This window comes from Pholcus phalangioides, unplaced genomic scaffold (assembly GCF_987345545.1).
Source record: "Pholcus phalangioides strain wild (caught in Gottingen) unplaced genomic scaffold, Ppha-v1.0 ptg000017l_1, whole genome shotgun sequence".
Lineage (NCBI taxonomy): Eukaryota > Metazoa > Arthropoda > Arachnida > Araneae > Pholcidae > Pholcus > Pholcus phalangioides.
The window spans coordinates 32,987,799-33,012,688 of NW_028301610.1; the positions used below are offsets into that span (position 1 = coordinate 32,987,799).

At 35.5% G+C, this 24,890-nt stretch overlaps 1 protein-coding gene across 2 annotated transcripts in view; it reads left to right on the forward strand.

Annotated features, from left to right (window-relative positions):
- Positions 1–8,640: 8,640 nt before the first annotated feature.
- Positions 8,641–24,890, forward strand: part of Gmer (GDP-L-fucose synthase-like protein) — a 35,773-nt gene continuing 19,523 nt past the window's right edge. The window contains exons 1-3 of one of the 2 annotated variants that reach the window (XM_089246202.1): positions 8,641–8,938; positions 14,901–15,095; positions 23,956–24,070. In XM_089246202.1, coding sequence (XP_089102328.1) covers positions 14,911–15,095; positions 23,956–24,070 — 300 coding nt within the window. In that variant the 5' untranslated portion in view covers positions 8,641–8,938; positions 14,901–14,910. Of the gene's footprint in view, positions 8,939–14,887; positions 15,096–23,955; positions 24,071–24,890 lie in introns of both variants that reach the window. The other variant, XM_089246203.1, reaches the window with a different exon arrangement.

The window sequence follows — 24,890 nt, forward strand, 5'->3', positions numbered from 1 at the left end:
TGGGTAGGATACCGCCGGAACCTACTCCATGCTTTCTTTTGTGCTTTAATTGGAAGATTGCATTTGTGATTCTACCAAGGTTTAGGAAATTTAGGAAGTTTCGAGGAGATTTTCGGAATTGTTTCATTAGCTGTAGAGATCATACAACTGGTCACAAGGTCGACGTCGGGTTGCGAAACCATATCCTCCGTGATTTCTGCCTTGACCGTGAAGTCCCTCAGGAATGGAATGGCGTTGGTCAAGGCACTTAACCACTAGAGGAAGATGATTGCTCCCGTGGAGGTCCGGATCAACCGACCAGGACCAGTTGGGCAAGAGTGAAGCTGAGCATAACGACAAATCTATTGCAGTGAAACTATTGTTTGGGGCATGGAAATGAGTGAAACTACCATCATTCATGATGGCGAGGTCCATATTGTCTAACAGCCGTTCGACCATATACCCACGAGAGGTGTTGCTGTTAGAACCCCAAATCATATTATGTGCATTGAAGTCTCCAAGAAAAAAAAAATGGTGGTGATAATTGATCAATCAGTTCTTCTAGGTCTCTCTATAAAATGGTGTCATTTGGTGGCAAATAAATGGAACAGATGGTAACTCTTAGGCCTGTAGAGATTTCCACCGCGATGGCTTGCAGGTTCGTGCGCAACGTTAAAACGCGCGACGACACGTGATGTGGAACCAGCAGAGCAACACCGCGGCAAGCCCTACTCCCGTCATCGTAGTCAATACGAAACAGGGAATGTCGCCTGATGTTTCATGTCTCCGAGGGCTTCGTAAAAGTTTCCTGGAGTGCCACGCAAACAGGATGATAACGATTGATCAAATCCTTGAGATCTTCGTAATTGGATCTAAGACCACGAATGTTCCATTGAATTATGTTGGCCATAAATTTAAATTTCAAATAGAAGTAGACGGTTCAAGGTCATTGAATTTATTCCGGTCAATCTTGCGGCGAGTAGTACCGGATTCTGTAGGATTATCGAGGTCCATGTCACCAATCGATGTATCATCGATAAGTGACATATTTTTAGTTGCGGGATATTTCAGAGCTCTGGCTTTTATGACTTTCTTGTATTTCTTGTATGGCTTTTTTCGAATATCCGGTCTTGAATGGTTTCTTTTTTGATTTATTTCCAGAACTAATTTTTGGTTTTGTACCAGTAGATATTTTGCACGTGTTCGCCGTTGCTTTTCCCGCTTCTTCTTCGAAGGTAGTGGACTCCCTCCGGAATCCGGCGGAGCAAAAGCAGCCACGCATGGTTGGTTAGATGAAGTTTGAGTTGATGTGTCAGCTATGGGTTCAGTTTGAGTTGTTCTAGAAACTTTGGCGACATTATTAGTCTTAGCTATGATGGAGTTGTCGCCATATTCGCGTATGATCTTGCAACTATGAGAACTTGATTAGATGTTATACGACGGCGTGCTTCGATATACGAAATGTTATCAAGGACCTTGATTTTCTGAATCTCTTTTTCTTCGCTCCATTTCGGACATTTTCTGTCATATGCAGGGTGTTCACCACCGCAATTGACGCACTTGAATGGTGAATTAGTGCAGTTGTCCGAAATGTGGTCCTTCTCACCGCATTTTGCGCAGGTGGGTTGACTGCAGAACGCCGTTCGTGAGTGACCAAATTTCTGGCAGTTAAAGCATCTAACAGGGTTAGGAATGTATGGCCGGATTTTGAGGCTGTAATAGCCAATCTTGATATCTTTCGGCAATGTTGGTGATGAAAATGTCAGGATTGTGTTACGTGATGGAGCTGGATTGCCATCTTTGCGGCTCATGATATGTTTGGCAGATGTTACGCCTTGAGACGCCAGCTCTTTTGTTAGTAGTTCTTCTTCCATGTTAATCAAGTTAGTATCTGAAATGACACCACGTGAATAATTCAACGTGGGATGAATTTTTACTGTTATGGGAATATTCCCAAGAGATGTGAGCTTTTGAATAAGTTCAGATTGTTTCGGTGTGTTAGTTTCAATTAGAAGGTCTCCTGAACGAAGAGCCTTCACTGATTTTAATGTGCCTATTGCGCCATAGAGAGCTTTGTCTATTAAGAATGGTGATGCTTTTGCCAGCGGTTTATCAGTGTCAGTAGAATGCAGGAAGAAAAATGAAACAGTAGGAGCAGGTTCAGTGACAATAGTTTCGCTCATAGCAATTCGTTGACGTTTTGGTGCATTTTGTGTTTTCCCCATTTTGGAGATAATGTGTTCGGCCCCTACCGACCATGCCCACCATGGAGCCCTACGAGGGGACGCGCACACGTAACCGATGAAGGTTAGTAGCAGCGTCAGGTTAGGTAGGAACTATACACCACCGAAACAGGCGAGCAGACTTGTTCAAGATCCAAGATCGTCGTGAAGCAGCCCCAACAAACCTCAACGACGTCCGGCAGGCCCGGCCCCTCTACCTGCCCAGTAGTGTAACCCCTTCAGCCACCCAGGCGACCAGCCGATTGACCCAGACGGGGCTAATCCAGGCCTCCCGTTTCGGCTGAATCCGAGGCCAAAGCTAGCGCATCAGGCTAACCACTTCCCGCAAAGAGCAGGCAGGCTTTCACCGTGGTATTTGCATAACACGAAACTTCAGACATCTGTCAGTTTTACTTCTAATATGGAAGACGGCAAACCTCTCGAACTGAAACCATGCATAACTATGACATCATGGGATGTAATGTGATAGGCCTCCTCGTGGTGCACTCTGGGTAATGCTAAATCTATCACACGTCATTGTCATCGCTTATTTGTGCTCATATCCTCCACTTTCAATAACCCAGATTACATGTATATTTCCAAACATCTTACAATACTTGTCTTGCGTCTGTCTGTCCTGTACATGTCCTTGTGTTTTGTGCGCAACTCCTCATTCTGGGCCCCGCTCAGGCGGGGAGGGGTCCTCCCAGATTGGGGTATTACTTCTAGTGTATGCCCTATCTGGGACGCTGTCTACCTGCGTGTTTGCAGTGCGTGGAGACCCGTAAGGCTGGAGATGGGGATCTTTGTTTTGTTTTTTTTAAATTCGATTTTATTCAGTTGGTTCCATTTTTAGTTTTGATTCGTTTAGGGAGATGAACGATCTATGTTAATTGGAGAGGGTTGAGTAAGTTTATTTCATAATGTATATAATAATTTTATCCTTAATCCTCTTACATGAATACTGAGTAAGTTTTATATATAATAATTTTATCTTTAATTCTTTTACATTGTTTTTTTTTTTTTAAATCTGGTTTTCTCTCTCTTTTTTTTTCAGCACCCTCTGTGGCCTTTGATGAAGGCCACCAAATTGCAGACTCTGATAAGGAATTATTTTTATTTTTCCATTCATTGTCGGTAGCCAGCCTCTTGAAATTTTTCCACAATGTACTTGGTACGAGTTTTCATAAGAATTTCATGTGTTGGGAACTTTGATAATATTTACATCGTTTTTTAAGCACATCGTTAAGCGCTTGCTGTAAGCACACAATGTAAGACATATCCTTATTCATTGGCATTTCGTCAAGAACATAACTACTTACTTGATCCATCAGATAACTTGGATATCCCTTCAAGATGATGTCTAACTCAGAGAGCACAAAATTTGGTAAATGTTTTCTTGCTGTAGATATTTTTAATCTAGTGAGTTTAGCCCTGACTTCAAGGACTGTAGGTGTGTTATTGTTGAAGTCAGGCCTGAAAGGGTAATAGCATTCTTTTTTTTATAGGCTACAATATTCCTGTCAGAAAAGCGATACCCAAATTCTTTTACATTTCTAAAATTCAATGTTATTTTAAATATCTTTCCACTTCTTGAATATCATCAAAATTCAAGAACCAAGATCTGGTGAATATAAACAAATTAAAACAGTAATGAAAAATAGGCATCAGATATATGTGTAGAAAAATTTTAAAGATCTAACAATCTTATAGAAGCACCCCCCCCCCACTCTAAATCCTAGCAAGTCTTGAGAGAGTTCAATGGAAATTTCACATCATTTTTGTAAATAAATCACAAAATAAATTGAAACTGAAGTATTTATTGATGAAAAAATATCAGCTAACGTTCATTTACAATGTGTACAATTGCAGCCACTATGCACATACAAAAGACTAAACTTTTGATCATTTCCGCTTTCTTAGCATAAAAGTGTCGAACACCTGTTGATGTTGTCTTTTTTGGAGATTGTTTCCTCTCCAGAACTGAAACTAACAAATCTCTGGACTAACAAATCTAAAGGACACGTGCAGGACGGCCACGAGTGATAAAAGATTATGTATGAAAGGAAAAGAACGTGCTGTAGGCCAACTGCCGATGAAGCACAATTCATCTGACAAGGTATGAAGCTATGAAATAAGAATGTAAGATGGAAAATACATTAATAGTGTGTGTTAATAGATTCGGGAACTCCACTGGAAAGAAGATGCAATTTGAACGCAACTTGAAAAGAAAGAGGGTATCGAAGAGCGAGAATATTAGAAACAGATCAAATCGTCATGCATAGGTTACCCTTAAGCAAACTGCCGGTGCGACTTTCACACGGGTGTGTAATAATCACCTGGCGATGAATGGGGCAGGCCCAGGGCTTGGTGAGAGGAGAAAGGTGTTTTTCTAAAGTACATAAATAGGAGCTGTCACGGAATGAGATTCGATTCTTGAGGCGTAGATGTGGAGAAGTTATGGAGAGCGAGAATAATGAAATGTTAGAATTGATGAATAGTAAGGATATTGCTCATTTAGAAATGGATGCAAGAGAGGAAATCTTGCACAAAGCGGCATTGCCCATTAGAGCACCTGTGCTTTGCAGGTAACATGGCCTTTGGTATTAATATGAAGTTGACAGGTGCGCGTTGACCTTCTAATTATTTAGAAAGTGTCGAAATTTAGTCGGCAGATGAATAGCACAGATCTTCTCAGGAATGGTCATGCGAAAGTCCAATGGAATTGCCCTTGCTTGAGGCCTCAAATTAAAATTCAGTACAGAAAGAAAATTTACAAGATGAACGAATCCGGGGTTCTAGGGAGGAGCCGAAGAGAATGTAAAATCAGGAGGCTCGGTGGTAGAAGGGGAGATAGAATGGAGGTGGTTTTGGAATAGCGAGGAGTGGAGTAGAGACTGGAGTAGATAGTAGCGGGACTATGAGCCGAGAATGACCGTATGTCCAAGGACATGAAGAATCAAAGTGTCGTAGTACCGTGTTGGGACACCAGTACGTCTAAGTAAAACTGTGAACTTACCCATATTGTGCGAGTGATTGAGCTGATCGAGGATGTTAACTACCGCATCCCAGACGAGGACCGAGGGCGAGTACACCAATCTATTGTTTCGTTAACCGTAATGTCCAGTTATGTAATTGGTAGCACTGTTGAATTGGTATGTAATGTGTAACGTCTCAGATACATTAGATAAAGGTTACTTGCGATTTTGCTGATAGCATTAATAAATTTAAAGTGTTAAGGAGATACATTATAGTCTATATTGATGTCTGCTGTGTTGTATCATTTCTAAATTAAATATTTATATACTTCAACCGTGCCTCCGTGCGTTTAATCACTGGGTTACTTTAATTATGTTTCTTTTGTCGGAAACAACGCAATTTACGACCACTATACGATCGAAATATTGATAATTACTAATTGGTTAATTATATATGTTAGTTAGTGGAAGTCACCCGATAGAGGAATGTGTTGACACTCCTCTTCTCTCTTACCTTCATAGAATTAAGAAAGCTGGTAGTCCTTTGTGTAAACATTGCCATATTGACGAAACATCTACTCACTTTTTGTTTCACTGTTCAAAGTATGATTCTCTCAGGAAATCCACATTTCAGAAATTCTCTCCTCTGCTTCATAGTTGGAAAGATTTTTTTTCTGCTCCACCACATGATATTGTAGTTTGTTTTGAAAAATTTGTTTTGCTTAGCTCCCGATTCTCATGATTCCCCCTCCCCCTCTTTCTCTTGTTTTCTCATCCATTTGGTCTTTTGGGCTCCTTTTCTTTTTGCACACACACACTCATCTAGGGACACCATGTCATAATTCTCATTTAAAGTGGCCTGACATCGTGCCCCAGACCTGAAGAATCCTACATATTGTACACTCACCGTTTTCATCTCTCATGACATGACATTTTTTTTTTTATTACGTCCTTTATACCTACAAGGTCTTTTTCATCTTTCATTTCCAATATTCTTGTCTTTTTGTGACTTGCTTTGTATTTTCAAAAGGAATCAAGAATATATTGAACTGAGTCAGCGAATCGAGCTGTTTGTTAAAATAAATTTTGTTTATATGAAAATAAATTTTAACTGTCTATAATCCAGGGGTCTTCAACCCTATCAAGGATTTCGGGAAAAGAGAAATCTTTTCACAAAGCCCACGAGCCAACTTCGAATCCAGATTCACAACAGCTTAATTCAATGTACAATGGCATGGGCCACCAGGGGCCCAAATTAATTGAAAATTTTTAATTATTCTGGATTTTTTACATTTTATTTTTCATTTACTTTTTATTTATTATTTTTTTTGCTTATATTTTTTTTGCTTATATTTTTTTTTATATTGTATCGATTTTTTACATTTTATTTTTCATTTACTTTTTATTTATTATTTTTTTTTGCTTATATTTTTTTTATATTGTATGTATTTTTTATTTCTTTTATATGTTATTTCTTTCAGTTCTGATCAATTTCTTTCAGCAATTAAAATTTGCATTTTCATCATTTATGAATAACTAACTGGTTCATAAAATTTATTCATAAATGATAAAAATACTGATAATAATTTGGATGAATTAATGATAATCATTTATTTAATTCATAATAATGAAAAAAATGTTTGAAAGCAGTTATAGATTCATCATGGGGGAGGGGGTTCCCGAGGCTGTGGCAATATCGGCCTCCCCATGTAAGGACTATGCATATAGTTAGGGCTTTCTTTCACGAATAAGCCCGCCAGGGCAATGTCTATGGCCGGGGCCGCAACTAGATGATTGGTCAGTCGGGGCAAGGAAGCATTTTGGCACAACCCCATGTAACGTTGAAGGAGAGGGAGAGGTTACAAGGGAAATTTGTGCCTTCTCTGGTCCGGCGCCCGGGACATCAGATTTGCCTCTCCCCAGTTTTGACCCTGTATACAGCCTCAGATTTATAGGAATGAGGGTCATGGCCCCCCACAAGGGCAGGGTTGAAGGGCCCGAAACAATTATTATCATTTTTCCACACGCTACAAAATTACTACAGAGAGGCCAGGGCCGTCATTTCAACTTTTTCCGGGGTGGGGGGCAAACAACATTTACTCAATGTACGTATATATATATATTTGTATATATATATATATGTACCATTTTTAGTGTATTTTCAAAAGCCGGGGGGGGGGGGCAACGGTCCTCCTGACCCCCCAAATGACGGGCCTGAGAGAGGTCCGTGAAAAGTTTGGCCTGGAAGCCCGCAAAAGACCCCAGCCTAAGGGCCCCCTGCTGCAGAAAGGGAGAACCATGGTGAGGGCCATTTTGGCATGGAACTACTCGGGCATAGCTCGGGGCCTCGAGTGCAAAGGCAGCCTCCTATGCAGAATCGCCCTTGAAGGTGTGCAACAGAAGCGGTCGCGCCGGGCCCCGCACTTACGGTAAATTATTGGGGGCTTTCATCAAGTCTTAAATTATTAATTTCATTAATTCTTAATTTTATGAATTAAGGCATCTCCCCCCGTTAGTTATGAATTTTATTTTTATCAATTCTGGAATTGCTTCTTTCATCACTTTTGAAATTATTGTTTCCATTGGTTTTGAATTTTTGTTAATTCTGGTGTTATTTCTTCCATTAATTCGGAATTTTCATCAATTATAGATTTTTTTTACCTTTAATTCTGAATTATTATCAATTCCATAATTTTTCTTCCATTAATTTTAAATTTTAATCGATTCTGGAAGTATTTCTTTAATAAATCCTGGAATTATTTCTTTCGTTAATTCTGAATTTTCATTGTCATTAAAAAAATTATCCCCACAAAATATATAAAATGTCCCAAAATTGTTGAGACCCACTTGGCTCCACAATTTTTTTGCCCCGGGTTCCGCGTGTAGTAAGGGCGGCCCTGCTCCTATGATAATGAGACTTGGTTGTATTTTTCGAGTGCAAGTAATATGATAAATTTGAATAAAGGTAGCTCCAGCGAGGTGAGTCTCCAGAAAAAGTAGTAGTAGTAGTAGTAGTACTGTAGTTGATTATAATACGATTCCAAAGCATGAAATACCCATACACATGGAGGAGAAAACACAACATTATCCATTCTTATACACTTATATAGTGCTTGAAAGAAATCGTTTTCCTCCCGTAAATTGCATTAGAAACTAAACATTTTTAAATTAGATCTTCTAAATATAATCCAACTATCTGCAACATTATTTGGCATTTAAAATTAATTCGAAATTTAAAAGAGGTCTCCAAAGTTCAGAAAATTCTCATAGAAAAGCATTAGGCACTTGCAATGCTCGTGCCGACGTAAAACGCGATAAATGCCAGGAAAAAACAAACCGGAATCATCTAATCTTTGTCGCGTTGCCACTTCCATGGTTGGAACTTGCCCCTCAAAGTGATGCTGATGTTAATCATGACGTCTGATGCTAAAAAGTGGATAAATTCGGCGCGTCGGTTCGGGACGCTTTCACGCTTCAGATTGCAAAGCGAGATCTTGATGTTATTCGGAAAAAGTAAATAAAAACCCCGCCGGATACAAAGCTAAACTTGACTGTAGATAAGAGAGAGAGAAGCCGGAAATTATGGTCTACTGTGTGTAAAACTATTAAATTTTAATCGCGCTTTTTTGCTTAAATTTTGTGGCCGCAGGCAAAAGACGCGAAACCGTCAGAAGCTGCTTTGGTCAGAAGTCTCCATTGGCCGAAAGCGTGGCATACTAAGTATACGTGTCCCTGTCTGTACTAGTTGTAGCTTGTCGAGTAAGGCGTTTTATTTCTAAATTAAATAGATAATTAACATTAATTAAGTTGAAAAATATTTAATTGGAAATTCGTGATTGATTTTTGTTAATATTTTTGTATGTTGATTAATTCGTGGAGTTGTATAATATCGTTGATTGAGTACGATTCCCTTCATAAAATCATGGGATTACTTTTTTGCAGTAGGGTGTATTAATGGCACATTATGTGAGGCAAAGGGGTTTATCAAACTTCCATTCAGTGGCCACGGGATGAATGATGTATAAATTTTTTGTATTTTTGTGTGCTCTATGGAAGAACTTGGTTAGATGGATGGGCCTCCAATCCAAGATGCTTTGAATCTTTGTGAATTGAATTAAAGTAAAGTTTAGAGAAATGCATAGGCCTTAAGTTTTTGGAAATATTGGGAAAAATATCGGAGGGGGTGGGGCTTCAAACCTAACATACCTATAGGTATTATTTAGATCACATACATGCTCAACCCATGGCCCTCGATGTCATCTAACGTGGCCTGCGACCTGAAACTTAATTTTGTAAAACTGAATTAAGCAGCACATAATTCCTTGTGAAAAAAATGATCCACGGCACATTTACAGGTCACTGAAGTGACCTCGGCCTGTTTCAGATTACTTAGGTGACCGCAGCACACTTACATATCATCTCGGATTTCATTCTAGTTCACTTAACTGATCCATGGCACATTTACAGGTCACTTATGTGGCCCTTGAGAGAGAGACGTATTCAAACCAATGAAGTGAAACCCTCTTCAAAAGGTTGAGCACTTTTGATTTAGATGGCGGCAAATATTTGACAGGGGGAGGTCAGGCCCACGGGCTGGAAACAAGTTTATAACTATACTTTTACATAGCTGCCAAGTCTCCCGAATTTCAGTTTCATCTCCGGACCTTCAAAAAAGTTCTTAAATCTCCCGAATTTTTATAAAAATCACAAAAATCCCTAATTGTCCCAAAACTTTCCCTACTTCATTTAAAAAGAATCCCCACTTCTGAAAACAATTCCTAAGGAATTTCTTGTGGGCAAAAAGTCTTTTGCCTCGGTTTCTTTTTCCCCTTTCGAAATGACGTCACACGTCGTAAATGGGATAATAGTGGGAAATTCCTTTTTTTAAGGAAGCTTTACAAACCCTCTGATGGTAACAAGAAAAGTTGTTTGTCTTATCGTGCAGGGAAACAGCTTAGCAGCCAATAGTCCTGGATAATAATTGAATATTATAGTGACACGCATGCGTACGTGCGATAAGAAAATATGAATACTTATTTCTTTCAAACCAAGCACAACTCAGGTCTGTCCCGATGTATGGCAGATTTTGCTGCCTAGTGAATTGTGCCGGAAGTGTAACTGTGTGTGTACCTAACAGTCTGAATGAGTATGTAGTGTTTGATTTTTCAGTGCCGCCATCTATATTTCAGAAGTGAAGTGAGTGATGTGTTATGATTGAATCCTTGCGATGCGAGTCCATCACTATGACCACTCGGCCAATATGAATACTGATAAGAAAAAAAATATTTAATAAATTTTAAAGATACTTATTCCAATGAATTTTTTTTCATGAAACATCGGTCATGGTGGAAAGACTGACATCACCCATGTGAAATCAAAACAACATCACGCAAGTGTCACAAAAAGTCAGTCTTCTTCAAAAATTAATATTTTTTTCCTTCATCTTCCGATGATTTTGGGGTCATTCGCACAATGTTCACATTGTTTCTGATTGCACACAATATATATTGTTTTAGATCACCATTGAAGTTTTAACCTCCAATTTCACTTGTTTTTTCCGTAGGGATTTTATTCCCAAGGGTTTAACTTCTATGTGTGTAAATTCCCTATTTTACTTGATTTTAATTTTTAAATAGGGATTTTATTCTCTACACTTTAACTTTTTATGTGGGAAATCCCTATTTTATTTTGAAAAATCCCTTTTGTATTTATTAGGGAGTGGTTTTAGTATAAAATTTGGGTCTGCAGGAAAATCTCCCTAATTTTCTTTTTCAAAAGTTGGCAGCTATGCTTTTATCTGAGAATGAAATGGCACCCAAAAAGAAATTGAATTTTTTTGATAATGTAATAAATTTTTTAAAATAACATAATATATGAGCAGGGCTTGACAAATCGAAAAATAAGTTTAGGTGCCAGACAAATTTCTTGAGCCAAGCATTTATTTTTCAGGCTAAGATTCCGTGAGTTCCAATTTCACTTAAGTTTTGGCCCTTCCGAGGCAATTTTTTACTTGCTCAGAGATGCCGATCGAATCTAAATTGCCCGGGACCAGGGTTGGTATGGTATTAACCATAGTTTTTACCACCTTGAGGGAAAAACTCATGTTTTTTTACCAATTTCAGAAGAAAAAAAAAATCACCTTCTGCCATTATTTAAAAATTTTATCTACTCATTCTTTGTTTTTTCTGGACAAAATGCATAATTTTAAGCCACTTAAATTACAGAAAACCAATTATGCCTATTATATTCTTACTACCATGTCTATTAAAGTACCTAGATATGCTCATTTCATCGTATAAATTTCATATTATAAATTCTGTTGACAGAAAGATTATATTGTTATCATATGCTGATATGGATGGAAGTAGAAACAAGTAGGCTATATAAATTCTTGTCAAAATATCTGTTTATAAATAGTCTTTCAAAAAGTAATCTTATGAGTTCTTAGAGGTAATAAAAAATTGGGAAAGAACTGCAATATATTTATTAAAATTGATTGAACTAAATATTTTTATCATAATAATTGAGAAAAATATTGAGCATCAACTGTATTAACCAATAATTTCTATTTAAGTCTCTATCTCTTTACCAAAAATAATATAGTATGTGTGTGCATGCATATTGCACAAAGTACATTTTAATTTAAAATGAATTTATATGTACAAAAAGGAAGGGTAAAAGAAATAAAAATAGGTTTTTACATCTCATGAGTTCAAGGAGTCCTGCTGATGAAGACCCAAGCATTTGGTATGTTACAACAATTTAGTTTTTATAATTTTTATTTTTCAATTAAGACATACGTTTTTAAACTTTTCTGGTGGTTATCAGCTGTATACATTATATATAGCCTATGTTTAATAAACTAATACCTTATTGCAGGGCTTGACAAATCTTAGTTCCCAGGTCTCCATTGTGATTAAGAAATCAATATTGGTGCTTAAAATTATCTGTTTGTGGTTACTAGCTCTGGAAAAAAAATTACACTTGGTCATTTGATAAATTTGGGCTGACTGAACAAATCATTCATGTCAATGTTAGGTTGATAGAGCGTTATTATTTTTTCGTGTCATAGATACCAGTGATTTATTAAAAAATTGACTAATGAAATAGTAAATTATATTTATCAAGCAGGGCTTGACAAATCTCAGGTCTCCATGGCTGCTAAAAAATCTGTTTAGGTGCCTAGAATATATTCAATATGTGAAATGCTAAATCAAGAGTCTAAGGATAACAAAAAATTTTCTGATGTCCCAACTGTGTTTTTTAACATGTAAAGAGGGTATTAAGTTCTGGAAAGTTGAAAAAAAAAATTCAAGACTGTTTTTCTTGAGCAAAAACCATGTTTGCTCCTTAGAAATTTTCTGACGCCAAATTTTTTTATTTGTCAAGCCCTGGTATCTAGGACCATAGGAATAAACTTCGGCGCATTGACTCTAAGTTTTCTTCCTCCAATATATTATTTGCCACCATCTCCCTAATACCTATAGAAATATTCTATAAATATATATAGGTTTGAGCCCTCCCAATGTTTCCAATAACTTTACTCCTATGTCCAGGAACTGAGTTTGATGCGAGGGGACCTTAGGCAAAGAAATCAATAGGACTCCTGCAACTAAGTTCAAAGATGTTTGCCAGTGAATATATATTGATTAAATATTAGTGTCCCCAAAATCATGAGGCCTTAGGCAAATGCTGTACTTGCTATGAGTAAATCAAGCTCTATCCTTATAATAAAATGCAAAACAATTTTTTCACCCCATCCAGAATTTTCTGTTACGAGCCCCTACTGAAAAAATCTAGGTATTCACAAAACCTGTAGAGGCATCGGCAACTTTTGTCATAGGTGTCAGTCCTAAAGCGGTACTTCCTTGAATTCCGCAATGTACGCCACAGAACAATCGGGAAAATTTTTAAGAAAACACTTTTATGTAGAAAATACTATTATGGGAACTTTGACTTTGAGAGAACATTTCCAGTCAGGCAAGGGCTTGTTGCAGAACAATGCAAATTGCATTGTGCTTTGGGGGAGGTGTCTGTAGAGATGCGAGGTGAGAATATTCTCCTGGATGTAAAAATTGGAGAATAATCAAGAATATATTCATTTTTCTCTTGAATAATTAGATATTTTTTTACTAATTGTTTATATAATGAAATATAATTGTTTTCATTTGCCAGAAACATTTTAAACAAAACAATTTTTGGCATAATCACCTCGTAATGACAACTTTTAGTTTGAGAATATTCTCAGAATTTTTGAGAATATTCTGTTTGCCTAGTGAGCAGTTTCAAAAGTTCTACATAGGTGCCAATGCTTCCAATTTTTCAGCCTTATTAAAATCTTCTGGTCGGAAATCAGATTCTTCCGATTTTTCGTATCTTCATAGAAAAATCCCTAATAGTCCAAATTGTGTTTTGTTTGAATAGAAAACCCCTAAAGAAAATACTCTTCCAGTCCTTTCAATTTCAGGCTAACCCTGGTTTCTTGGTGAAAAATATGGGGAATGAGGATTTCAAGTTCGAAAAATCTGTAATTGTCACCAAATATGATGCCAAAAGCATGTGAAGTGGCCAATTATTGCTAAAAAAATCAGTTCAGCAAAATATTCATCCCGGAAAATGTGATTTACATATGGTCACTTGATGAAATTTAAAAAAAAAGTGCCCGGATTTTCCCTTTTTTGTGACTTGTTTTCTTTGATTTGGAATGTGCCCTCATGTGATAAACTACAGATTTTTCAAGTCTGTGAATTGGCACCTATGGTTTTGTTATTAGGATTTTGAAAACCTGTAATGATTAAGAAATTTCTTTTTGAAATTAGATAAATTTTCAGGAATAAGAGTTGAAAACAAAAAGTTAAATCAAAGTTGATTGACAAAGGAAGCTATTCTCTATTCTTATAATCACCTCCATTCTAAGATACAGAACTGTTATTTTCTTCAATATATGTAAATTTTAATTTTGTATCACTTTGCAAGTTGTGCAATTCAGCCATGTTGGTTTAATTTTCTTGCTTTTAAAGTTTAATATTGTGAGCTCTTTTCCCTGTCTTCTTGACGGGGAAAGGAGGACTACTATTCCAAATTACTGGAGAGTATTAATATCGAAAATAATAACTGTTCTCAAGTTATTTATAATAGTAGTCCTTCCAGAGAATATTCTGAAGTTGTTTATAGAAATTATTTATACATTATCATATTATTAATATTCTCAAGAACATTCTCTGGGAGGACCACTGTTATAAATTACTGGAGAATATTCTTGTCGAAAATAATGAATTATTCTTAAGTTATTTAAATAGTCCTTTCAGAGAATATTCTTGTTGATGGGGATTATATATTTTCAAGTTGATTATAAAGATTATGTATTATAGTATATATTATTATAAATATTCTTGAGAATATTATCTGGAAGGACTATTATAAATAACTGGAGAATATTCTCATCAAGAATAATAAGAATATTCAAGTTTTTTATAATAGTAGTCTTTCTTTCAATGAGAATTTTACATCTCTAGGTGTCGGGTTAGATTTGGGGGGGGGGAAACAAGAACATTGGAAACAAGTTCTTTGCTTGGGGCTGCCATTGATAGATGACGCCTTCATCTCCTATTAAACTTCATCAGTTCGAAATTGCTGTGTGGCGATATGACCGGTGTTTGTGTGTAGTAAAGTAGTACTTCCATGTAAGTGATGTAACTTTCTGAGTAGTTTTATTTTTCAGATTTTATGAGATGGCTGAGTTAGGTGAGAAAATTCCTGTTAAAGAGATGGAGGAACTTTCTGTTAAAGAGAAGAAGATTGTTCTTGTTACTGGTGGCACTGGGCTTGTGGGAAGAGCAGTAGAAAAAGTTATTGAGGAAGAAAAGCCTGAAAATGAAGAGTGGATCTTTGTTTCATCTAAAGATGCTGATTTGAGGTTTTAAATTTTTTGATATTATAATTTTGTACTTTTGGAATTTGTGGTGGTATAGGTCACACATGTGATATTATGAGTTACAATATCTATGATATTACAATAATAAATACTATATTACAATATAATTACATTACATCACTTAATATCTTAGTTGAGACGGATGGATGATTTTTTGCTCGGCTAAGATACATGAAATCAATAGGCTCTCTGAATATTATGCCGAGGTGAACAGAAAGTGTTTCTCTCAACCGGGAATCGAACCCAGGACCTCTTACAATGTCTCTACTCAGCAAGTCATGCTACTATGAGTGTTTTCAGGAGAAAAGGATTGCCTCTCTCTTGTATAATGGTAAGTGCGCTTGCCCGGTATGCAAGAGGTCCTGGGTTCAGTTCCCAGTGGAGAGAAATACTTTTTTCCTGTTCACCTTGGCATAATATCCAGAAAGCCTATTGATGTCAAATATCTGTTTCTCAGAATTATTTGGAAAAAAAAAACCTGCAAAGAAAACATGTCTCTGTTGTTGAATAACAAGTTTGAGTCCTTATAATATATTCTTTTATTGTTAATGTCCAAATAATTAAATAGATCTGTCTAGAAATTTTTTAAAAGGTCCTGTTTTTGTGAAAATGATATTTTGTGGAAAGCAAAATAATATATTGTATACATTGAAGTACGTTAGTTATACTCGTGTATAATCACCAAGCAGAATTTTTTGTTGAAAAATTCATTCTCCCACATTTGGGGGTCGGCTTTATACGAGTTGGTTTTTGAGAAAAAATGCAATCTTAGTTTTACCAACATTCCCCCTTATAGAAGAGGTACAGTACCCACAACTTTTAACCAATTGATGGCGAAATATTGGGTTGTATTTGTTGTAAAAAAAAAAAAGAAAGGTAGCATTCTTCTTCGTTTAAGATCTTGCATAAGTGTACTAAGTTAATTTTTTCTTAAGGGGCCATCTAGATGTTGAAACAAGATCCAACTTTTGAAAGTTCAATGGTAACCCTATTTTTTTCTTCTATATTTGGATTTAGAATCTCAAGAAATACCGAAATACCAAATTTCATCAATTTCAAACGAACAGCTAGTGAAATATAAATTATTGAAAAACGAGTGGCGTAATGTTAAACAGAAACATCTTGTTTTTCAGCATAATTGTTGAAATAATATAGGTATCTCATTAATTTTTATTTTACATGATAGATTCTAACGGGCCGAACATAATTTTGTTATTCATTTTGAATTTGGCTTTTTTTAAATATGAATTATTAAAACATAAAACATATTTTAAAAATTTGTGAATAGAAGCATACATTAATTTTTACTTCATTCGAATCAACATAGTCGAAAACCCAACAGAATTAATTTTCGCTCTAATCTGACCTCTATTTCGCAAGATATGAGCGATTATATGAAAATGGCCACTTTTAGGGACTATATACTAGATATAAATTTGAAACTCATTCAAAAATTTCTCATGACAAATTATGCGAAAACGTTTAAATATGAAGCTCATAACTTTACTGAAATGGGTAATGTTTTAAGTATACAGTGACACGATAAATAAGTCATCCATCCAGTTTTTTTTAAACATTTTTTTTTATTTTTAAAAATTTGAGTAAACAAATAAACAACGAAATTTTGAAATTTTTCGCTATTTCAGAAATTCGTTTCATTCCTTAGACAATATTCATGAGCTGAAATGGTAAATATAATAACGTGCAAAGAATTCACAAATTAATACCATATAATTAGATTGATTATTATCACCATAAATATTAACATCATTCTCAATAATCACAAATTTCAATAATCGTTCTCAATCTCAACAAAAATAATGGTTCTCCCAATAGCGTAAACCATCTTAGTGTGTGCCAAGTTTAGGGTAGTGGCTATCGGTGGAGTCGTCTCTGCTAAAACCACAGCATTTCATTTCATCTGTATGTTTTTTATGCATTATTGAAAATTGGGGAATTGCGAAATGAAACAAAATTATAATATAAAACAGTGCAATGTGTTAGACAAATTTTTTTTTTCTAAATTGATGAAATTGTCGTCACAAACAATTGCTTTGTCACGCATCGTTCGAAATAATTATGGTATAAATATTCGTCCAATCACAGATATAAAATCACTAAAATGAAGAGTAATAAAAAAAGTTTGTTTTTCGCCCCCATAAAATAAAAACCATTCCTTTTTTAACAGCACTAAATCCAAACACTCACGTAGTATATGGAGTATTTATCATTCGAAACTTGTTTATATCTGTGATGGAATAGCTTACCCCCGGAGGTAGTAAATTGTAACACAATTGACACGTTTAAAAAGAAATACGATAAACATGTTGGGGTAAATCGAGAAGCTATCCATTCTTAGAATAAGACAACCATAAGTATTCTTTATGGGCATTGTATAATATTTTATCAGTGTATATATTGTTTGTAATTTGTGTTAATTGCATTTTTAATTGGGTTGCTGTATTTTTGAAACATATGACAACCATATTTTTATGGGCATCTTTTTATCAGCCACCTCGTTGGGCATTTTGCCTGTTGTGGCGTTGTATTTGTATTTGTTTAGTGTGTGTTTTTTCCCTTGCAATCAACCTTCAAATTCAGTTTATCAATGTTTGGAGTGTCCCCAAACACATTTTCACTAATATTTCTCTCATTTTTACACTTACAGCGATGAAATTTTATTTTTAGGGTAAATGTGCGATGCGGTAAATTAGATAAGATGGAAAAAAAATAAGGGTTTACATTGAAGATTTTGAAGTTTGAACAATAATCATAATATATGTAGATAACCCCTCATCAAGATGAATCGCACATAGTCGGGTAGAAAATCACAAACAATAATTTTTGGTGAAAACCGCTTCATTCTACAACTTTTAGAACTCAAGATATCACCATCGTTTGGTTAAAAGTTCTGCGTACTGTACATCAATTCCGAGCCATGTAATGGGTTCCATCCTGTGCACAAAATAGTCATGAAAGGCCTTCCCATGCTGAGCAATACCCAGAGACTCGCTAAAAGTTTGACACAATTGATGGTATTTTCAATGCAAGGCCATATAATACCCCCCCCCCCATGCAGAGAGATGTCCTTGGGCAATGTCCAGGCGATTCAGATAGTCCTAGTGTGAAAGGAGTTTCCATTCCAAGAAAATATTAATCCACAAAACACTATAGTTACATGAGTTAATGTTCTATGCACAATAACTATCTTGCTTTTCCAGCCAGCAGAGTACTACTAAACCGCACATGCACTTGGTAAATATTCATCTGAGCAGCTTCGGCCAGCATACTTAAATTGGTCACCCATGCCTTCTTGCCCATGCAGCAACCATTGATATGATAGAAAAATTTATTACTACTGTCTCGTAAAGTGTCAGTCGAATAAATTTGAAGGTTTTGATTTGATTATTTTTCATTGTAACTTTCGTATCTTAGAAATACAATTTTTTTTCTCTGAAATGTATCTAATTTAATGGGGATTAACCCTCTGGCTGCTCATCCCGCGATTTCCACGGGCAACTCAAATGTAGCAAAATCTGCTCATCCCGCGATTTCCGCGGGCATGTGTTTTTCTTCCTTTATTGAGAAGCGCATCCCGTTTTTACCCCGTTTAACCACTGAAATAAATAATATACAGTATTAGACGTTTAATTTACGTTTTGGCCAACAGATGTCGTTAGTTGTCCACTAAATTGCGGCATTTGAAGGCACGTGGTATTACCGCTCAAACTTCACTTTTTGCCGCTTTTTTCTTATCAGAAATGGCTGCTAGAAAACGTTCAGCGATTGACAGATTGTATATTCCTGATGACTTATCAGATTCTGAAAGCGATTTTAGTTTTGATAGTAATAGTGATATAGATTTTTCGGACTGCTCCTCATATAGCGATGAATCTGATCATGATTCAATAAACTTGCAAAGCGTTAGGCAGTGGTGCAAAATTGATATGAAGAATATTCCTCCTCCTCCTCCTTCAGTTCCTTTTCGTGGAAATCCGGGAATTACTGTGAATATAGCTGACAATGCAAGTATGTTGAATTATTTTGAACTTTTTTTTGATGATCAAATATTACAAATGATAGTCCGAGAAACCAATAATTCCTGGAAGACCGAGTTCTACTCTGAACCCTTTGAGATTGACAGCTCGTCATTTTGCAAGCCACATACCACCTAACCCCATAAAAAGAGAGCCTCGAAGACAGTGTGCTGTTTGCTGTTCAAGAAAGGATGCAAATGGAAAAAAAATTCGCAAAGAAACACGAATCTGGTGCAAAGACTGTGAAGTTGGACTTTGCCTTGAACCCTGTTTCGAACTCTATCATACTAAACTACATTTCTAAGATATTTTTTTCTCAGTGCTTTATATTTTCTTAAATTTTATACATTTTACTTTTTTATATTATGCAATAGATAGAAATTAACTGTAATTCAATTGAAATTTCTTTAAAAAAATTTTTTTTTGATGATTACATCTGAAATTGGTTTTTCTGGCAACTTAGATTCTCATGATAAAAATCTATATAAAAAATCTTTTCTAGAAAGAAAAAATGCATTTTTGAATTCTCCAATATATATAGATATAAAATATGCAAAAAAAAAATACACAATTTTTGAAGCAATTTCGGTCCACAAATTGAGCAGTCAGAGGGTTAATGGGATCAGCTGAAGCTGACCCCCCACACGGGTAAAGGGCTTATATCCCGGAAGGGACAGAGCCCTGGTCTTGTCTGGTTTGATATCTTCAGCTGATACAGTAAAACATCTTTTTTGCGGTCACCGGCAGGATAAAAAAATTTGTCCATTAAAAAGGGGTGACCATTAATCAGGGTTTTGAAATGTATACTTTATTATGTGAGGGAGGGGAAATTATTATTTGGCCATAAAAAAAGTGACATCTGAGGAATGTCCATTAAGATCGGTTTTACCGTAAACTGATTTTGTTTTTTGTCATTTTTGGTGGCTATCAAGTAAAGAGAGGGAGGAGGGTTCATCTTATACATAGAGAAGCTTATGCACAAGTATATATGTATTTATTTTGGCACAGCTTGACCTAGATGGTCTTTGCGCCAAAAAAATCAAAATCCAATCTATATATGTATTTAATTTTGTAAAAAATGAATGTGTCAAATTTATGGCTTTTTAGATGAAAACTCCACAGTTTATTCCAATGTGATTGTGGGAAAAGTTTTATTAGGAGAAAAATTCATCACTGAAATAAAAGGGGGAAAAAACATGAAAAGCAGAACCTCTGAATGGTCTTTAAAATGTATCCAGATTTCAGCTGGAAATTCCTCTGAATTCCTGTTTCTCACTATTTTACTCTTACATTTAAATATTGTGATGATAATAAATATATATATAAAAATTTAAATACCATATTCCTCCACATTGCCCTTCATGCCTGAAAAATCGGGAAGGGGGACACCAGCTCTTTGAATGTTGGAGCCTTGTTCATTCCCAGCATGTGCTGGGAAAAGCAAGGTTCTGTAAGTATTATCACGTTACATTCAGAAGACTGATATTAGTCTGTATTGAATACTGTATGAATATGTGAATTGGAATAAAATAATAGGTTTCACTGTAGCAAACATATTTTGTCTGGAATTTGATGATAATAATGAAAATTATGCATTTACTTATTGCTCAAACCTGATTATCACCAGCCTAATACAAAATACAGATAGTGTTTTGCATTTTTTTTTTTTTGATACTCAGAGATTGAAGAAATATATTTTCACTTATCACAATATGTTTTGCAGTGCAATTAATTATTTTTTTGCTTTGATTATTCAAAACATAATGTGATCAAAGAATACAAATAATTCAAAGTCTAATTTTTTTTCATTTACCTCGTCTAATTTAAGAGGACAAACATGCTTAGTGGAGATGTGAGGTGAGAATATTCTCCTGAATGTAAAAATTGGAGAATAATCGAGAATATTCATTTTTCTTTTAAATAATTAAAATTTTTTATTAATTTTGTTTATATTGTGAAATATAAATCGGTTTTCATTGCCTGAAACATTTACAACAAAACAATTTTTGGTATAATCACCCCCAATGACAACTTTTAGTTAGAGAATATTCTCCAGGTCATGATGATAGGTTTTAAAAGTTTGGTTTTAAAGATTTTAGAAACCTTTGGATTAAAACCTTGAAAAAATATTTTAAAATTAGATAAATTTTCAGAAATAAGTTCACAGCAAAAGAAATTAAATCAAGTTTATTGATAAAGGAAGCTATTCTTATATAATCACCTTCATTCTAAGATACAGAACTGCTGTTTTCTTCAATGCACATACACTTAAATTCTGTTTCACACATTCTTTACAAGTTATGCAATTTAGCCCCATGTTGGTTTCATTTTCTTGCTTTCAAACTTTAATATTGTGGTCTACAAATTTCAATATACCCATCATCTTGACGGGAAGAGAGACAGGGACAGAGAATGTTGAGAATATTCTCTATCAGAACTGTTGTTTTCTTCAATGCACATACACTTAAATTCTGTTTCTCACTCTCTTCAGGAAGAGAGACGGACAAAGAATATTGAGATTATTCTCTGTCCCTTTCTCTCCTCCTGTCAAGATGATGGGTATATTGAAGTTTGTAGACCACAATATTAAAGTTTGAAAGCAAGAAAATGAAACCAACATGGGGCTGAATTGCATAACTTGCAAAGAAATGTGTGATACAGAATTTAAGTTATCGAACTCGCGACACCTCTAAACATTCTTTGGTACTTCAGGTAAGTATCTTATCGACCTGGGCTACAGTGCCCTAGAAGTTTGTGAACCTGATGCTGAGACACCCTGTATAGTTCGAATTTCAGTTCACTTTTGCTACCATAAATCTTGGTTTATTGCAAAAATTGGACACTAAGCATTAGAGATGTAAAATTCTTGAGAATATTTTCCCAAAGGACTATTATAAATTACTAGAGAATATTGTTATTGAAAATAATAATTATTCTCAAGTTATTTATCGAGATTATTTATTGTAATACATGTTATTACATATATTCTTGACAATACTCTCTGGAAAGATTTCTGTAACTGAAGAATATTCTCATTGAGGAACTATTATTAATAACTTAAGAGAATAATTCTTATTATTTTCTATAAGAATATTCCCCAGTAATTTATGAAAGTAGTCCTTCCAGAGAATATTCTCAAGGATATTATATGTAACTACATTATAAATAACAGGAGAATATTCTCATCAAGAACGTATAAGAATATTCTCAAGTTATTCATAATAGTAGTCCTACCAGAGAATATTCGAGAATATTCTCTGAAATTCTCCTCGATGAGAATATTCTCCAAAAGATCAATCTCGAGAATTTTACATCTCTAATGCTTAGTGTCCAACTTTTGCAAGAAACCAAGATTTATGGTAGCAAAAGTGAACTGAAATTCGAACTATACAGGGTGTCTCAGCATCAGGTTTACAAACTTCTAGGGCACTGTAGCCCAGGTCGATAAGATGCTCACCTGAAATACCAAAGGATGTTTAGAGGTGTCGCGAGTTCGATACTCAATTCATCCTTGTTAGAAACTTTCCTGACGCAGGGGTACAGCAGAAACGGTGACATGACCACAGAAAAAGATTACTGTCTCAGGAAGTCCCACATTAAGGGGTTAGCACTCCAACCTCTGAGTATAAAAAAGGCTGTCATTCGGGATCGGCAATAAATTGTAGGTCCCGGTCTAATTAGCCTTCGCATGTAGAAAATGTCTGCTGTGCGACAAAAATGATGAAATACAAACTTCTAGGAGGGGTAGAGTATGCCTAGATGACTCAGAATTACACAGCAATGCATGGTTAGAAATGCTTCACTGATGCTGTAGGATGCACCGAAAACACTAGAAGTGAAAGGACACTACGTAAGTGAACACATATTTTAATAATAAATGTGCATTAAAAAATGTAGCAGAAGCGAAAAGTGTTCAAAGTGTCAACCACGAGCTGTAATGTAGGCACCAGAGTAGAGCACAGTGGTAAGATGCTAGTCTTCCACTATGAAAGTTACCATTAAGGTCCATGGGTTCGATTTCGGGCAAAGGAACATCAGAAACAAGTTCTTTACCTACAGAACCCGGGGCGACCACCGATGGATGGCCTTTATTTCCCACCCAACTCCACTGGTTGGAAACTGCTGCATGGTGGTATATGACCGGAGTTTGTGTGTGGTAAAGTAGAGCTGTAATGCAGGTCTCACATCTCAGGCACATTGGATTTTGAACATTCTGGAAGATTCTGAGCATGTCTAGGACTTACAAGATTCATTGAAAGACTGGTTATTTGTGGAGATGAAGATTACAAGGGAGAAAATTCATCTCTGCCCCCACAGCTACTCGAACCTTGGTCTCTCGCTTGCCAGACGAGTGCTCTACTATCTAAGCTATGGACACATATAGAATATTCAACCTTGGAGCATATATATGTGCTGAAAGGCTCCGTACATGGACGGTGGCAGCAATAAACTAATAGCTCATGAATGACATAGGCCACCAGATGGCCACATGCATATAGAAATGTCCTTCCACTTGTTAATACAAGATTCATTGAAAGATTGGTTATTTGTAGAGATGAAGATTACAAGGAAGAAATGCATGAAATGCAAAATCTATGAATTTCCTATAATGCTGGGAATATAAATAATGATAAATAATTATCATGTAAATTATTTGATAGGTCATTTTAGTTCTAATTAAAGATGAAAAAATTAAATACTGTTTTTCAAACAATTACATAAAAAATTATCTAACCTGGTACTTATAAGTACCTTCAGTAGATAAAAGGTAACGTTTTTTTTGACATATATATTAATTTTTATAGTAATAAGCAACAAGTAGCAGCTTTGTTCAAAAACACCCAGCCTACTCATGTTCTTCATCTGGCTGCATTGTGTGGGGGACTGTACAAGAATATGGACAGCAATCTGGAATTCTTTGTAAGTATAATTTATATTTATATATTTTTATTATATTTATAAATTTATATTTTGATAAGTGCATGGTCGCTCATTTTAGTTCAAGCAACCCATGTTTCACTTGCAAGTTGAATGGTATTACTGTCCTGGATGCAACTAGGGTCAATTTTTAAAATGAATTTTAAAAATTGAACCGAATTCTTAACTTCTGAAATCTTGAGTTTACTTAGATATAAGAAGCCAAGGAAATTTTTAATACAAAAACAATGGCACTACAAGCAAATGCCCAACAAATTGGCTGAGAAAAAGATGCTCGTAACAAATATGGATGCATATATTTCTAAAATACAGCAACCCCCATTAAAAATGCAATTATAAAAACCAAATACTATATACATATGATAAAATATTATACAATGCTATAAAAAATATTTATGGTTATTTTATTGTAAGTATGGATAGCTTCTTAATTTACCCCAATATGTTTATCATATTTCTTTTTAAACATGTCAATTGTGTTAGAATGTAATACCCCTGGGGATAAGCTATTACATTTATTAACAATCGTATTAGAGAAAAATTCCCTGAGACACCACAACCTAGAATTGTCCCTTACCAATCTATATACTGCAGGGTTCGCACATCCTTACAAACTCCTTAAAAACTCCTAACTTTTCATTTCCCTCTGGAAGGGCCCTTATAACTCCTTACTTTTTGCAGCCACACCTGAAAAGGTCCTTTTTTTCTTTCTCTGCAGGGATGGATGATCTTTCTTAGAATATTCATTCCCCATGGTGATGAATAGCGTTGCCTAGAAAAATAAGAGGAAGCTTCCCCCGAA